The sequence below is a fragment of the Ornithodoros turicata genome, chromosome 1 (genome assembly GCF_037126465.1).
Source record: "Ornithodoros turicata isolate Travis chromosome 1, ASM3712646v1, whole genome shotgun sequence".
NCBI lineage: Eukaryota > Metazoa > Arthropoda > Arachnida > Ixodida > Argasidae > Ornithodoros > Ornithodoros turicata.
Window position 1 is genome coordinate 160,892,469 of NC_088201.1, and position 18,410 is coordinate 160,910,878.

The following is an 18,410-nucleotide window of genomic DNA, read 5'->3' on the forward strand; positions in this document are numbered from 1 at the left end:
GGGCCACGGTTGGCATTACATGCTGTTGGCTCCCTCTGTATGTGCCACGATTCGAGGAATTTTCTGGGTCCCCACCACTGTTCACGTGCCAAGGTGACGGCACCCTTGTAGTCGAACACGTGTCCCGTTGTCCAGCAATGATCCACGAGCTCGGTCTTTGACCTAGTTGCGTTGGTCGCCTTTTGAACGTCTCGTCTGTGTTCTTTAACGCGGGTGTCCCGTTTCCTGCCTGTCTCACCTACGTACGTGGCATTGCACTCCAAACAACATAGCCTATAAACAACACCGCTTTCGCTTCCAGGTAGGGTGGGATCTTTTGGCCTTGAAATGATGTGTTGAAGTTTCATATGGGGTTTGAAACAAATCTTTATCCCCAAAGGTAGTAGAATGCGCCGAATACGCTCCGAAACCCCCTTTGACGTAGGGAACTGAGATGGTCCCATTATGTGTGGAAGGTTCTTTTGGCTGCCTGTCTTCTCTACGCCTGCGCGTGTCGTCGATAAACTTCTGGGGATAACCTCGTTTCCTAAGCAGTTCACTGACGGTGGTCTCTTCTGAAGATTGAAGTTGAGAGTCGGAGGCGAGACGCTCAGCACTTTTGCTGCGCTTTTGCCTGCGCTTTTGCTGCGCTTTTGCCTCAAACAAACATACTTCACGTTCAATCAGGAGATGTACCATCAGACTGAGGGCTGCCCAATGGGTAGTCCAGTGTCCGTGACACTGGCCAACTTGGTCATGGAGCACGTGGAGGAATCTGCACTAGAGCAAGCGCCCTGCCCCATTAAATTCTACCGACGGTACGTTGACGACACCTTTGTGATTTTAAGCAGGGTTCTCGTCGATGCCTTCCATTCGGTCCTAAACAGTGTTGAACCTTCTATTCAGTTTACTTATGAAATCGAGAAAAACAACGTGCTTCCTTTTTTGGACGTAAATGTACATCACGACCAAGTACGACAAATCAAAACAACGGTCTACCGTAAGGCCTGCGACACTGGCAACTTCCTGGACTTTAATTCCCACCACCCTACCGAACACAAGCGAGCCGTCATCAGAACCCTGTTGGATCGTGCTGAGCGTCTCGCCTCCGACTCTCAACTTCAATCTTCAGAAGAGACCACCGTCAATGAACTGCTTAGGAAACGAGGTTATCCCCAGAGGTTTATCGACGACACGCGCAGGCGTAGAGAAGACAGGCAGCCAAAAGAACCTTCCACACATAATGGGACCATCTCAATTCCCTACGTCAAAGGGGTTTCGGAGCGTATTCGGCGCATTCTACTACCTTTGGGGATAAAGACTTGTTTCAAACCCCATATGAAACTTCGACACATCATTTCAAGGCCAAAAGATCCCACCCCACCTGGAAGCGAAAGCGGTGTTGTTTATAGGCTATGTTGTTTGGAGTGCAATGCCACGTACGTAGGTGAGACAGGCAGGAAACGGGACACCCGCGTTAAAGAACACAGACGAGACGTTGAAAAGGCGACCAACGCAACTAGGTCAAAGACCGAGCTCGTGGATCATTGCTGGACAACGGGACACGTGTTCGACTACAAGGGTGCCGTCACATTGGCACGTGAACAGCGGTGGGGACCCAGAAAATTCCTCGAATCGTGGCACATACAGAGGGAGCCAATAGCATGTAATGCCAACCGTGGCCCACTTCCTGGACTGTACTCTTGCCTCGGAAAACCCGTAAATAGCAAGACCGGTTTTAGTGCTCCTCATTCCCGTCCCTAGACTTGCACTGATGATGTCTCCCGCATAGGAGACGAAACGTCTAAATAAATTGTTATTTCCCGTTGCGTTAAGTCGGTGACAATTTTTTCATTCACAAAGTCTATTCTCACAACCACATAAATCCATATTATTCCTCAGGTCAATAATTATCCTACCATCGTCAAAAGATGGCTCACTCTTGTATGCGATCGCGAAGCGATAGGTCCTCGTTCCGGATGTAATAGGATATCGCCACTCGACCGACGCGAATCAAAAAAGAAAGAAAGGAATGCACGTTCGCTATACCTCCACAAAGAAAACGGTGCCGTGCTGCTACGCAGCGCTCATCATACAGGAGTGAATTGTCTTCTTCGTTTTCCTTTTATTTTCAAGCACCCATATATTTTGCAAGAATACTATAGAGACCCAACAGAGCAGTGCGCTCCCATCAACACACCTTGGGCTGACCTTACACACCCGAAGCCTTTTCTGAATACATTCTGCTGGCGCTGGAATAAAAAGATTTATCGCCAGGGTACAACAATGTCAGCTCTGCTTCCGTTTAAGTGATAAAACAGTGCGCTCACTCGGGGAAACGGATCGCGCGCGTCCAAACCGCGAGGCCCGCGTTGCGCTCGCATGGGGAATCGCGTGCGTCGCGTGTCCAAACCGCGAGAACGGGCCCGCGTGTGGCTCGCGTGGGACGCGGTTCGGGCCCACTGTTTTATCACTTAAACGGAAGCAGAGCTGACATTGTTGTACCCTGGCAATAAATCTTTTTATTCCAGCGCCAGCAGAATGTATTCAGAAAAGGCTTCGGCTGTGTAAGGTCAGCCCAAGGTGTGTTGATGGGAGCGCACTGCTCTGTTGGGTCTCTATAGTATACTTGCAAAATATATGGGTGCAAGAAAATAAAAGGAAAACGAAGAAGACAATTCACTCCTGTATGATGAGCGCTGCGTTGAAGCACGGCAGCGTTTTCTTTGTGGAGGTATAGCGAACGTGCATTCCTTTCTTTCTTTTTTGGTTCGCGTCGGTCGAGTGGCGATATCCTATTACATCCGGAACGAGGACCTATCGCTTTGCGATCGCATACAAGAATGAGCCATCTTTTGACGATGGTAGGATAATTATTGACCTGAGGAATAATATGGATTTATGTGGTTGTGAGAATAGACTATGTTTGTGAGTGTGAAAATGTGAGTGTGTGTCTGTGTGTGAGCGCGGGCGCGCGCGCTTTCCTGAACCAGGGATCCCACTTGACAAGTAAGTTCTTTTTGTGTGCCTTTTCATGTGACGCGAGTGATACATTTATGTACTATAGCGTGGAATAGTAGTTTAAAAAATAAGGGTAGCAGCGCTTGCATTGCTATCTGTAGGATAGACCGAGAGCGTTTTTAATGGAATTACCTCGCGAACCTGGTGAAGTCTTCGTTTCGGGCAGGCTATTTTATGAGAGCCGGTCCTGTTGCGATGCATTTGACACGCTTTCCTGAAGCAGCATGCTTTGTTCTTGTAGTGTGGTTTACGCCTTTATCAATAGAAATGAATAGAAGTGTTTGTTTGTTAGTATGTGTCTGTCACGTTCGTAGCGCTGTTCAAGCTTTATTTGCTTTGCAAAAATTCAGACTTTATGGTATTAAGCTGTTCGAGTAGAAGTGACTTTCCCTGCTCGCTTAAGATAAATTATGTATCCCTGTCCTGTGCGTTCTTCACGCAGGGACAATGCAAATGAGTATTTGGCATTATGCAATAGTTATCTGAAAGCAGAAATGGGTGTCTTTGTCACAGTTTATTAGCGTGTGCGTCGATATTTCATTTTTTTTCTCTCTTATAGCTATGCGAGCAAAAGTGCGTGTAATTTTTCGCTGCTCTTTTCTTATTTTCTCTACTTTTATGTAGAAGAAAGCCTCCTGCGTAAAAGCTGAATAGTGTTCTATCAGTGGAAGTGGGGTTGTTTGTTTGATTTTCTTGGGTGTTCGATATTTTGACGAAGTAAGTGGTGCTTAATTTTGCAGGTTTTGCAGCAGAAATGCTGGTATCTGAGCACGGAGTAGAAATTTATATATTTCTCTGCTCCCCAAGAAAATTTGTACGTCGTTTTCCAAGCAGATCGCGTTTAGTTTACGCAAAATAGAAAAAAATGAAGTTGTGTATGCTCTATGATGATCCGCCGCAGGCTTAGGCCTTTTCCCCGATGAGCAGTGTTTTGTATGCGACGTCGCATGACTGGACTTGTTGGTAGTGTTGCAATTTTTACTCTCCGCTAATATCGTGTTGCTGTCGTCTTGTGTTAGACGTTGAGCTTCGTAGCGATGTGCGGTAACGCTACGATTATTCCTGAGCGCTCCGTGTGTTTAATGCATTGTCCTCTGTGCGTGCGTGCGTGTGCTTTTTCCTGATTTGTGACGTCATCATGGCATGTCTGGTCTTGTTTAGCAGTGTTGCAGTTCTTCCCGCTGCTAGTATCTTGTTGGTGTCATGTTGTGCTAGCCGCGTGGCGATGTGTGGTGACCTGAGGTCTTAAGCCTTTTCCCTGCTCACCTAAGGAAATTTGTGTATCCCTGTCCTGTGCTTTGTTTGCGCAAGGGCAATGCGTCTCTGTATGTGGCACTATCAGATACCAGACATGAGTGTCTTTTTCTTAGTTTATTAGCATATGCTTCAGGTTTTTTAAGTCAAGCACAAGTGCGCGCAATTTTTCGCTGCTCTCTTCCTCAGATCACCGATTTTACGCAGAAGAAAGTCGCATGGTGCAGCTGAGAAGAGGGTTTCTCTGATTGTTTGTTAGATGTTGTTAGGAGCTCGGTATGTTGAAGAAGTCAGCTGTTAAAGGTATCCGTGAAGAAATGATTGCATCTGAGCGCAGGGTAGGAATTCCTGAAGCATGGCACCCTCAGTGTAAATCAATTATTTTGGATGTGAGTCTGCTTCACTGCATGACAAGGCTGAAATGACAAGAGAGAAAAAATTAGAGCGCTTCATTAACAGCGATCCAAGTAATAGGGCAATTATAGTTTCCACAGAAAGTAGAATTTTAATGGGCCCCTAAAATTATAGTTTTGTAGTAGTTTTTCTAAACTGCAATGCAAGGTAGAAAATCATTAACATGGTGGCAATGCCATCATGTTCGGGTAAAGGCGTTCCGTGTCTTGTGCTTTGGCGTGCGCGAATGGAACTTTCCTCCCGGCTTTCGCGCCTTTCTGCACGCAATCCGCGAATGGAACTTTGCCCACCCTGCTTTCGCGCCTTTTTGCTCGCAGGTGTAGCCTCAGAAAACGAATGTATGAGCATAGAAAGGGTCATGTATTACATAAGCGTGGAGGTGATGTTGAGTGGTCTCAATTATTATTTTAAATGAGCAGTGGTAGTTTACTGTAATTCTACTGACCATGATGAGCCTTTGGGGTGAAAATCGTTACTATGCAGGGTGCTTTTTTGTTGAATTTTAATGTGAGAATGAATGTCATTAAGAGTAGGACAAAGGAAATAATCTTGCGATTCAATAAATAATAGGAGTCTTTGCCGCTGTCTTCTTCTTCAGACAGGATGTGATGACGTCACGCAGTCTGTTGCAATGCATTGACCGTTCCTGGAAAGAAGTGTAGCAATAGAAAAATAGTGTGTATTGCCCTGGACGGATTTATGATGAGCACTGTTTTTGAATAAGATGAGTGCGTGTGCTGAGAAATAGTTTGATACTGGTTTTCTTCTTTGTTTCTTTTCACTTTTTTCCCCCTTGTTGTCTGACAAACATGCGCTGACACGCCTGGGCCTGTTCTGACATGCTTTCCTTCTACATGTTGTTTTTTTTCTTTTTGTACAAGGAATATTCTTGACGATGACGATAGTGCTGCCTTGAATGGGAGTAGAGCTATTCTTAATAATTTTGCAATTCATTTAGTTCAGAGAGTAACCGTGAGGGGGACAGGTGTGTGACTTTATTCAGGAGGAACAAAGCGTCATTATTCAGTTAGGTGCATGGCTCTTGGCTGGGATAGACATGTCTTGCTGAACCATTTTTTCCCTGTACAGTAAGACTTTGGGAATGAAATGCTACAATCTCCGCTTGTCTATGGTGTTTTTCTGCAATAGTTCCCTATGCAATCATTATAGTAGAATAAAGGAAATAATCTAGGGATAGTGATTCAATAAATAACAGGTCCCCTGTCTAGAGCGCACGCGTCCTTGAGCCACGCAGGTGCATGATGACATCATGCCATGGCTTCATTGTAGATTGACCTTGTCCAAAGGAGCATTAGTGGAAAAAAATAGTGTAGCCCTGAGACAATAGGATGACGTCATGACCCATGACAACGGCCTGCCTGGGTGCAAGGATTCACTTCTCTCTTGGAGACTGACGGGTGTGGGCACGCTAATTCTGCTCCTGGAAATTGCGTTGGCCGTCAGTGGAAGAGCTTAGTTTCGCTGGGGTTTTGTCTGCCCCTGATGGGGTGCGGATGTGTGGTTCGTCACTGGTGAATGGTGTTCGACCATGCAGGTGAATTTTGTGACTAGCGGATTTACAATGAGGGAATGCTATGAACGTGAAAAATGATGGTGAGTGTCTTTTTCACTCTGTTCAAGTGTCTCTTTGTTTTCTTCTGTTGCCCAGCAGTTGTGCGATTTGTCCTGACGTGTTCTGACATGCCCCGATATGCATGCTTTCCTTTGTTGACGCTTTGTATTTTTTTCTTTTTTGACAAGGAACATTGTTGTCTTGACTATAGTGCTGCCCTGAGTTCTCCGCTCCTGGTTACCCGTACTCTTTGTTGATTTGTTGAGTGCCTAGTCCTCTTATTAGCCGTTGATGGAGTTACGTGTTAGGATATTTTGTTCTTTTGCAAGTCACATTTAGTAAGACTTTGGAATTCCTACGATCATCTTTCATGCATGGTGCTCTTCTGCAATAGTTTCCTATTCAATCGTTATAGAAGAATAAAGGAAATAATCTTGGGATAGTGATTCAATAAATAATAGGTCCCCTGTCTAGAGCGCACGCGTCCTTGAGCCACGCAGGTGCATGATGACGTCATGCCATGGCTTCATTGTTGATTGACCTTGTCCAAAGGAGCATTAGTGAAAAAAAAAACAGTGTAGCCCTGAGACAAAGGATGACGTCACGACCAATGAGAACAGCCAGCAGGGGGCGCAGGATCTTAGCCTCTTGGAGGTGATCGCCCCAGAGGGCGCTAGGAGCGCGCATGCGTAGTGGCCGCGGAGCGGCGTCCCAGTCAGTTTCTCACTGGCTGTCGCGGAGAGCAGTCGCATCGGTCTGCGCTCCTGCTGTGGTGAGCTGATTTGTTGCGTAACTAATGCTTTCGCCAACTTTGTTCCCACTTTGTTTGCGATTTTTGTGCCAGTGCACGTCGGGTGCTGGTTGCTGTTGTCCGGGCATCCCCACCATTTTCTATCTTCTTCTGCCTTGGAAACGGGAGTAGCGCTGGCGTGATTCTTAATAATTTTGTTGTGAGATTAGTTGAGAAAGTAACCGCTAGGGGGTGCAGCTGCGGGGCTTTATACAGGAGAAAAAAAACATTACGAGTCAGTTCTCTGCCTGGCTGTCGGATAGAGCAGTCGTATCGTTCTGCGCTCCTGTTGTGGTGGGATCATTTGTTGTGTAACTAATTCTATTTTCTTGTTAGCTATTGATGGTTTGCATATTTACTCTTGCTTTCCCAGCCTCTGTATTACGAGTGTTTTTCTCCTTGCATGTCCAGAGCTGTCCTAACTTCCCAGACATGCCATGATGACGTCACAGCTGACGTCACAGGATGTCCGGAACTGGTGGTCATAGGTGCGATGCTTTGCAACCTGCCTCTGTGCTCCGTCGCCCAGCGACGATCAGCGGCCGTTCCGGACCGCGTTCTTCAAGATGGCGTCGTTGATCTTCAACTAAACTCCTTCTCTCCACTGTACCTCTATCTATTTTTTTTTTATGAACACAGATTGTCGGCAACGCACAGGGAGGTCTGGACACGTCTTAGATGCCCCCAATTAGTGTAATGACTCCCTTGAGGGTCCTGATTAATGTGGGGGGTCCCAATTAGCTCTAATTGCTAATTAAACGTGTCCACAAGCCTTGCAGCGTTGCGGACAGTCTGTGTCCAGTAACTACTACTCCCGTCGCGTAGCCCGCAGTGCTAGGAAACCAAAGTTAATAACCACCATCCTCAAACATGGCGCTGAAGCCGGTATCGTGTCGGTGGCGAAAGATGGCGCGCAGTTTTACATAAGGCGCATAGTGGAAAGTACATCACAGTTTCGGTTTCTCCAACAGTGATTGACATAACCACGAGCTCTGGTGTCTGTCTCTCAGCAACAACACACGCACTTTCATGGTCTCCGCTCTCCGCCTCACGCGGAAGACAGTCGACGACTGTGGTGCGCAGACGGAAATCGGCTTTGGAGGTGTAATGCTACTAGATGGGTCAAAGATTCCGCACACTTTAGCTTAATATTTCCTAAAACAGCAAATGGATTTGATGGTCCTTCCACGGCACATCCCTACCGAAAATAATTCATGATGTTATTTCTGATTTTCAGGTCTTGAGGTATTATGAGCAGACTTGTGCGTAACGCGTTACTAGTAATTGCGTTACTCGTAATCAATTACATTTTTGAGTAATTTTTCGAGTAATCAGTTACTTTACTGTCAAAGTACTTTTCGAGAAAGCAATTACTTTTCTGAGTAATCGATTACTCAGTAATTGATTACTTTTCCAACAGACAATAACTTATCTTTCAAATGTTCTGCCCCAAGTCAAGCCCCTCGTGCTGTCAGCCTTTGTTGTGCTGTTCTACTATACCAAGCGGAAGTCATTGTAATAATTGTTCGGGAATTTCAGGGTCTCTCTCCCTAATCTCTTCCTACACGTGTGTGGTGGCACCTGAATCTTTGGCAGTTTAGTGAGTCATGGGGAAGTTCCACGCAATATTCTTCCACAATCAGGTCAACGTCTTCCCATGCGATAAATGCAGTGGACGTACAGACCTACTTGTCCAAGGCGTTTTTGTTTTTGTGTTATTTCACTGTTCTGCTGTGGAACTTTTTCCTTTTTTTAGGCACACAAAGACGGGTATAATTTGCGTGAATGCACAGTAACGACCGGAGTAACGCGTTACTTTTCGACACGTTACTCAATTACATTTGTAGACGAGTAATTGGTAACGGTAATCAGTTCCTTTTTCCGTACAAGTAACGGTAACGGTAATCAATTACTTTTTTAGAGTAACGGGCACAAGTCTGAATATCTGACCGGGTCACGCAGCTAATTCCACTCATTGGAGGGCTACTAGTTCATACCATCACGTGCTTGCGTCATTCCTGTGCATATATTTGCAAAAACAAGCAAGGGACACTGCATTATGCGTGTGATTCGACTCTCTATAACATTCTCAAAGTTACTTTGCTTTGCTCCTGACTCCTCGCGTATTTCACAAACACGTTAGCAAAGCTTGGTGAAAGGGGTAAAGGTTGGGAGAAGGAGTTTGTCGACAGCATCCTCCATCTCCGCTCGCCCGCTTGAGTCCTGGATCTAATTTGGTCTTGTGTTGTTGTGGTGACAGTTCTTGTACGTTTGTGGCCGTGTACTTCTCTTCTTCTAAAGTTACGTATAAACTTGTGGGATAACCGCGTACGTGACACCTGGAAATACTAGGCCGGAATCTACGCGCTGAGCCGCCGGGCCGGGCTCTATTCACTGGGGCCTCGGGCCGAGGCGGGCTGCCCCGCATAAAAATATAAAGGTCCGGCCCCGGGCCTGGCCATTTTTCGATGATCCCGGGCTGGGTCGCGCCAGGTAAAGTCGGCCCATGCAGGGCTCTGAAGTCTTGACGTCGCGTCATACCTTGAGGAGGCGAGGTTACCTCAGAACTTGGAGTCCTGGTGCTACCTCAGTGCTTGAGGCCTGTGATTACCCCAGGGGCTGAGCTTCCCACAGAGTGGACCTCAAGATGTAAACAATACCGAGCACCCGTAGTACCAGTTCGTGCTCAAAAACTAGCTTTCTATTGTTACTGACGTCATCAGGCTCTAAATACCCTGTCGGCCATTTTCATTTGTCGTTCAGTGCAGCACGTGCTCTCATAATTTTCTTTCTGCCTTCGTCGCCTTGCTCTGCTGTTTTCTTGAAGCACTGGAGGAATGCACATAGAAATAAAATTCAGTTCAGGAACGATAAGCAGAGAAAGAATACGAAAGAATACACGAAATTCCGAATAATGATTGCCAAATTGGGTAAGCACGTGTGCATCTAGGAAAGTAATTTTCTACCTGCGGTCAAGTTCATTGCAGCACTCAAAACGCAGACGACTGGGACCACTATAATATATAGAGTTTTAAAAAATGGTTAGGAACTCCATGTATACCAAGAGTAATAAGGATACACGTTTCGAACAAGCAAAAATGACGAGAAACACTTGTCGCAGCAGAGGGATGAATACTCTGTCTGGTGGGCTGTAGCCACATGCACGTTGTCAAATGAAAAGCAACAGAACAACAGAAATTTGGTGGAGGTAGCATACCATTGAAGATATGTGAACACTCACTTTATCGCGTGTTTGTTGCGGTTCAGGTTCACGACTTGAAGGTATTGCTATCCGTCTCCATTTGCCTCAGTTCCTCAGTTCTTCCTCAGTTCATCAGTGCCTACCACGCGACATGCAATCTATCTAAAATGCACCGCAAGGAATCTGAACATACAGCATCATAAATGGTAGAAATTGAAAGTTACATCTACTTGTAAAGTGTCATCTCCATTCGGAATATATTCACGCATAATTTTTTTCTTTGAAACAAGACACACACACAAACAACAAAATCGATATTGAAGAAAATTTATTACACGTACCTTCCAGAAAGAAGCCTTCGCGGGTGCGTATTTAGATCTGCTAAAGAGCACAGCGCGGGGAGGAAGAGGACGCAGCTGACTGGTGGAGAGTGAGGAGGTAGACGCGAACGGAGCGGCTGTGTTCCACTGCCGGCCTGTGCCACTGTGCGTGCGCTGCCGGCCGCCTTGCACGCATGCTTCCTTGCTTCCTTAGGAAGGCAGCGGAGTGCTATCTGTTTGGCGCGGTGGTGCTCGTTTTCCAACGAAGACTACGCAGTGGTTGTGCGCTGAGATGTTGAAAACTGAATGAACGGTGTTTCAGAGCGGAGTCAACATACATCGGTGTGCGACAGAAAGGAGACGTCGATGAAATGAATGACGTGATGCGGCGCATTGAGAGCAAGCTCTCCCGCTGGTGAATGTCATTCGCGAGCCGTATCAAGACGACATTAATTATGCTGGGGGCCTGTTGTGCGTGTATAGGAGCAGTATGCAGACGCCCATAAGGTTCCCCGAACGCCCGAATCGGTAGGAGACGCCCGAATCGGTAGCGAATGGAATACGCAGCAGTCAGGAAATGACATGTCGTCGTGTAGAGCACAGCGAGCCCTTGTTTACTTTTGTCGCCGTCGGTGAAGATCCGTCACCAAAGAACATCGATAACTCTCAGAATATCACCAGCATCTGGTATTGATACTGGTACACAGAGTTCACCAAAAGCTAGCTTCGAGATATCACGAAATTTTACGGCAAAGCATTCCCCTCTTAACGTGACTTAACCCAAGGAAAACCTGCGGTAATACGCACAATTGGAATCATTTGTGGCCTGCGCGAGAAACAGAGAATCTTCTTCCTTGTACTTGAGGGGTTTGAATATTCTCTGTTCGGAGGGTGCACAAAGCTAGGAAGAAAAGAGGAAAGTAAAGGCATGTCGAGGTGCTTGCCGCCTTTCGCGCGCTGGCAATAGCTCTGCTGGCATAACAACAACAACTTTATTTCAGGATGATGGGCGATACTCTACCCCATTGCTGGAGGTGAAGCGGGGAATGAAGGAATAGGTCCCGTTACAATGAGCATCAAAGTCCTGTGGCGTCCAAAAAGGCGAAGAGAGCCTTGAGGGCAGATCGTTGGTGAGCTGGATGCGGCCAGGGGCCAAGCAATTGTGTGAGGGAGAGTGGGCGGGAGTCTAGCTCGTTGAGGGAGGCGGAGAGTACGGAGCGCGAAGGGTGGTAGTGTGGGCAATGGAGAAGAATGTGCTCGAGATCTTCAACAGCACCGCAGTGACTGCACTGGGGAGAGTTAACTTGTCTCCAGCGGTAGCGCCACTGTGCTGTGAACGCCACATAGAGGCGCATTCGATGAACTAATGCGGCGTCTTGACGAGAGATATGTGCTGGCATGCGGAAAGCGAGCGCTGGGACAACTCTGCTCAGCATGGCTGAGGCCAGTATGTCGGCGGCCCGTTGGCGGGTAGCCAGAGGAGTCACAAGGCGGCGAAGTATGCACCACCGATCGCCTCTCAGCAGTGCAATACGCGTCCGTGTCCGAGACGAGAGAGCTGCTTCGGCGGCGCTGTCCGACAGTTCATTGCCTTCGACACCGCAATGGGCGGGAACCCATTGGAGAGCGAGCCGATGTCCTGCTTCATAGACAAGTTTGTAAGAGGTTAACACATCCATAACCAACGGTGCGGAGGAGCCTCGTATGCCAGAATTTTCAACTGCTTGCAGCGGTGATGCTGAATCAGTAAAGACCACCCAATTCCGGGGGGGGGGGGGATGATGTGCTGCAAAAAGAAAAAAATGGCGTAAAATTCCGCAGGTGTGGATGATGTACAATGCCAAAGGCAACGTCCTTGAACTACGCCTTCGTCGGGAATGTCAAATGCTGAATGCTGACGCGGACTTGCCATTTCGAGATGCGCCATCGATGTAAGCGGCGGTAGGGATGGAAAAGTTCTTATCTACGATAGCAGAAAAATGGGCTCGAAGGACTTGAGGGGGAACCTGAGCTCTGCGGACCAGGAGGTAAGGAAGACGTGCGAAAGTGAGTGGCACAGGCATATACCAAGGGGCGTTCACGGTGTGACATCTTAGGTGTGAAGCCGGTGAGAGCTGGCATAAAAGTTCGCTGTTTTAACTGAAATATTGTTACTTGCCTCGACTGAAGCAGCTTGAAGAACGGAATCGGCGTTTGTTGGGAATGGATTGAACACAAAACGTACCTCTTTGCAGGCTGGCTGCCTCTTGATCAGGAGACAGCATTTTATTTTTTTAAATATACGCATTGATAAGAAAGAGTGTATTTCTCATCACATTGTATAGTAACCAAGTGGGTGGGTGGCGCAAGTGGGTGTAAGCTTTACCACCTTCTCTAGGCGGTGCACTAGGGATGACGGTGGCCTGTGCTTTGTGTCTCCACGGTAAACAATTTCCTGGCCAGCATTATCCCTTGATGCCCTGGTTTGTAGGTATGTGCAGTGACAATTACAGATTTGTGAGCAAGGATCAATAGGCCTGCCTCCTGCTGTTATGCCTATTGATATCAATGGTTCACCTACACACTCGTTGGCAGCAATCTCAATTAGACGCTGCTGCACCCACAATTTATGTTGCAGTGCGACAAGTCGCGAACACGTTGCAGATTGCTTGCTATAGTAAGAAGAAATCGCTACAATGTTGAAGACAGGCACTGGCTTGCTCTGGGACCATGTATCGTTAAGTATTATTCCCTTGTCACAAACCAATGGGCTCTGAGCACTACACTAACTCCGAACAGACCCTTATGTGTACAGGCCTTTACTTCTCCGTTACTGGAAAGAAGATGGCATTGGCAGCAAGCAATGGTCTTCAAAATATCTTTCCAGCCCACCAAACGTGGCGTCAAGTGACAGTGAAAGGGACGCTTGTGTCGTTGCTAGGACACTGAAGACTTGATGCATACGACGCCCTTTCAGACATGACGTATTCGAAAGCTGGGCCTTTTGTGATGAAGTGATGGCGACAACTTAAAAAAAAAAAGCTTAAGAAAAATTCACTGATTTTGCCAAACCTGGTAATAATTTGTTTGTGGAATCTCTGACCTGCGTTCTTTCATTTGACGACACAAACTAAGTACCGGTTTCGTGACTGTGTAGTGGCACTCTAATGCTGTGATAGCTTTGTTTGCAGAACTGTAGCACGACTTGTCCAAGTTCAGTGCTGTTCCGGATGCACAGATAAATGGGGCACCACATATTGGAACAGGCTCCCCTTTCACTGGCGGTGACAAAAGACACACGTGCGTTTGACCCGCTCCAAATAACTGTCGTTGGCCTTGTTAAAGCCTAATTATCCCATGTTGTATACAGATGACTTGTCCAGTCGACCACGTCATGACTAACGCAACAAACCCTAGTTACTGAAGCAGGGATGACAGAAGTTGAGTCTGTGCTTCATTTCATTGCCTTCCACACCCCCTTTGTAGAAAGGCGTTACATTCAACCATCCTATTTCCAGAATGGTCCGCTGCGAATCTGGGCCAGATCAAGGCTCGTCCGAGGCTACGAACCAGCCCAGTAATCCAGCCTGCCAAATTCTGCAGCCGAATTTACAAGATAAGCCTTTACTAACTGCCAATGTCATCTTCTTCCCAGTAATGGAGAAGTGAGGGCCTGCACGCATAAGGGTCTGTTCGGAGTTAGTGTGGTGCTCAGAGCCCATTGGTTTGTGACAAGGGCATAATACTTAACGATACACGGCCCGAGAGCAAGCCAGTGCCTGTCTTCAAAATTGCAGGGATTTCTGCATGGCTGCAACGTGCTCGCGACTTGTCGCTCAATGCGTATGTTAATATATATATATATATAAAAGTGAAATAATAAGACTTGGACTACAGATTACAGGAACGTTAACAAAAACTAATTTATTTAATGGGCAATTTAACACATAGATTAAAAAAAGAATGGTCGACGTTTCGACAGTGGCACTGTCTTCGTCAGGACAAAATATATATATATATAAAATAATATATATATATATATATATACGCACGCTTGAATTGTAAACATATGCCTCACGTGCAGCCATGGAGCATTTGCTCATTTTCATAATTATATCTGTACTTACTCGCTTTGCACTGCGGCCTCCAGAGGTGTTGCTAACAGCCTGGTACATTGGTCTTGCTGAGACACAGTCTTTGTGCCGACCCAAGAACGTGTCACATCAGTACGCTGTGCCGATGAGAGCCAAGAAGCTCGAAACGGCCGTCCACAGCTGGGATTGTGGCACGCTTGAATTGTAAAAATATGCCTCACGTGCAGCCATGGCGCATTTGCTCATTTTCATATTTGTATCTGTACTTACTGGCTTTGCACTGCGGCCTCCAGAGGTGTTGCTAACACCCTGGTACAATGATGTCTTGCTGAGACACAGTGTTTATGCCGACCCGAGAGCGTGTCACATCCCTACGCTGTGCCGATGAGAGCCAAGAAGCTCGAAACGGCCGTCCACAGCTGGGATTGTGGCACGCTTGAATTGTAAACATACGCCTCACGTGCAGCCATGGAGCATTTGCTCATTTTCATATTTGTATCTGTACTTACTGGCTTTGCACTGCGCCCTCCAGAGGTGTTGCTAACACCCTGGTACATTGATGTCTTGCTGAGACACAGTGTTTGTGCCGACCCAAGAGCGTGTCACATCCCTACGCTGTGCCGATGAGAGCCAAGAAGCTCGAAACGGCCGTCCACAGCTGGGATTGTGACACGCTTGAATTGTAAACATATGCCTCACGTTCACCCATGGAGCATTTGCTCATTTTCATATTTCTATCTGTACCTACTGGCTTTGCACTGCGGCCTCCAGAGGTGTTGCTAAAACCCTGGTACATTGATGTCTTGCTGAGACAGTGTTTGTGCCGACCCAAGAGCTTGTCACAACCCTACGCTATGCCGATGAGAGCCAAGAAGCTCGAAACGGCCGTCCACAGCTGGGATTCTGGCACGCTTGAATTGTAAACATATGCCTCACGTGCAGCCATGGAGCATTTGCTCATTTTCATATTTGTATCTGTACTTACTGCCTTTGCACTGCGGCCTCCAGAGGTGTTGCTAACACCCTGGTACATTGATGTCTTGCTGAGACACAGTGTTTGTGCCGACCCAAGAGCGTGTCACATCCCTGCGCTGTGCCGATGAGAGCCAAGAAGCTCGAAACGGCCGTCCACAGCTGGGATGGTGACACGCTTGAATTGTAAACATATGCCACACGTGCAGCCATGGAGCATTTGCTCATTTTCATATTTGTATCTGTACCTACTGGCTTTGCACTGCGGCCTCCAGAGGTCTTGCTTACACCCTGGTACATTGATGTCTTGCCGAGACACAGTGTTTGTGCCGACCCAAGAGCGTGTCACATCCCTACGCTGTGCCGATGAGAGCCAAGAAGCTCGAAACGGTCGTCCACAGCTGGGATTGTGGCACGCTTGAATTGTAAACATATGCCTCACGTGCAGCCATGGAGCATTTGCTCATTTTCATATTTGTATCTGTACTTACTGGCTTTGAACTGCGGCCTCCAGAGGTGTTGCTAACACCCTGGTATTGATGTCTTGCTGAGACACAGTGTTTGTGCCGACCCAAGAGCGTGTCACATCCCTACGCTGTGCCGATGAGAGACAAGAAGCTCGAAACGGTTGTCCACAGCTAGGATTGTGGCACGCTTGAATTGTAAACATATGCCTCACGTGCAGCCATGGAGCATTTGCTCATTTTCATATTTCTATCTGTACCTACTGGCTTTGCACTGCGGCCTCCAAAGGTGTTGCTAACACCCTGGTACATTGATGTCTTGCTGAGACACAGTGTTTGTGCCGACCCAAGAGCTTGTCACAACCCTACGCTGTGCCGATGAGAGCCAAGAAGCTCGAAACGGCCGTCCACAGCTGGGATTGTGGCACGCTTGAACTGTAAACATATGCCTCACGTGCAGCCATGGAGCATTTGCTCATTTTCATATTTGTATCTGTACTTACTGGCTTTGAACTGCGGCCTCCAGAGGTGTTGCTAACACCCTGGTATTGATGTCTTGCTGAGACACAGTGTTTGTGCCGACCCAAGAGCGTGTCACATCCCTACGCTGTGCCGATGAGAGCCAAGAAGCTCGAAACGGTCGTCCACAGCTTGGATTGTGGCACGCTTGAATCGTAAACATATGCCTCACGTGCAGCCATGGAGCATTTGCTCATTTTCATATTTCTATCTGTACCTACTGGCTTTGCACTGCGGCCTCCGGAGGTGTTGCTAACACCCTGGTACATTGATGTCTTGCTCAGACACAGTGTTTGTGCCGACCCAAGAGCTTGTCACAACCCTACGCTGTGCCGATGAGAGCCAAGAAGCTCGAAACGGTCGTCCACAGCTGGGATTGTGGCACGCTTGAATCGTAAACATATGCCTCACGTGCAGCCATGGAGCATTTGCTCATTTTCATATTTGTATCTGTACTTACTGGCTTTCAACTGCGGCCTCCAGAGGTGTTGCTAACACCCTGGTATTGATGTCTTGCTGAGACACAGTGTTTGTGCCGACCCAAGAGCGTGTCACATCCCTACGCTGTGCCGATGAGAGACAAGAAGCTCGAAACGGTCGTCCACAGCTGGGATTGTGGCACGCTTGAATTGTAAACATATGCCTCACGTGCAGCCATGGAGCATTTGCTCATTTTCATATTTGTATCTGTACCTACTGGCTTTGCACTGCGGCTTCCAGAGGTGTTGCTAAAACCCTGGTACATTGATGTCTTGCTGAGACAGTGTTTGTGCCCACCCAAGAGCTTGTCACAACCCTACGCTGTGCCGATGAGAGCCAAGAAGCTCGAAACGGCCGTCCACAGCTGGGATTGTGGCACGCTTGAATTGTAAACATATGCCTCACGTGCAGCCATGGAGCATTTGCTCATTTTCATATTTGTATCTGTACTTACTGCCTTTGCACTGCGGCCTCCAGAGGTGTTGCTAACACCCTGGTACATTGATGTCTTGCTGAGACACAGTGTTTGTGCCGACCCAAGAGCGTGTCACATCCCTACGCTGTGCCGATGAGAGCCAAGAAGCTCGAAACGGCCGTCCACAGCTGGGATGGTGACACGCTTGAATTGTAAACATATGCCACACGTGCAGCCATGGAGCATTTGCTCATTTTCATATTTGTATCTGTACCTACTGGCTTTGCACTGCGGCCTCCAGACGTCATGCTTACACCCTGGTACATTGATGTCTTGCCGAGACACAGTGTTTGTGCCGACCCAAGAGCGTGTCACATCCCTACGCTGTGCCGATGAGAGCGAAGAAGCTCGAAACGGTCGTCCACAGCTGGGATTGTGGCACGCTTGAATTGTAAACATATGCCTCACGTGCAGCCATGGAGCATTTGCTCATTTTCATATTTGTATCTGTACTTACTGGCTTTGAACTGCGGCCTCCAGAGGTGTTGCTAACACCCTGGTATTGATGTCTTGCTGAGACACAGTGTTTGTGCCGACCCAAGAGCGTGTCACATCCCTACGCTGTGCTGATGAGAGACAAGAAGGTCGAAACGGTTGTCCACAGCTAGGATTGTGGCACGCTTGAATTGTAAACATATGCCTCACGTGCAGCCATGGAGCATTTGCTCATTTTCATATTTCTATCTGTACCTACTGGCTTTGCACTGCGGCCTCCAAAGGTGTTGCTAACACCCTGGTACATTGATGTCTTGCTGAGACACAGTGTTTGTGCCGACCCAAGAGCTTGTCACAACCCTACGCTGTGCCGATGAGAGCCAAGAAGCCCGAAACGGCCGTCCACAGCTGGGATTGTGGCACGCTTGAATTGTAAACA

The 18,410-nt window shown here is 47.5% G+C and overlaps 1 protein-coding gene across 1 annotated transcript; it reads left to right on the top strand.

Annotated features, from left to right (window-relative positions):
• Nucleotides 1-696: 696 nt before the first annotated feature.
• Nucleotides 697-1,743, top strand: LOC135388396 (uncharacterized). The gene has a single exon (XM_064617959.1). It carries the CDS (start codon nucleotides 697-699, stop codon nucleotides 1,741-1,743), a length of 1,047 nt encoding a protein of 348 aa, XP_064474029.1.
• The last annotated feature ends 16,667 nt before the right edge of the window (nucleotides 1,744-18,410 follow it).

Bases quoted from the DNA above. Each gene is read 5' to 3' on its own strand.
- LOC135388396 (XM_064617959.1), top strand. From the start codon at position 697: ATGGGTAGTCCAGTGTCCGTGACACTGGCCAACTTGGTCATGGAGCAC.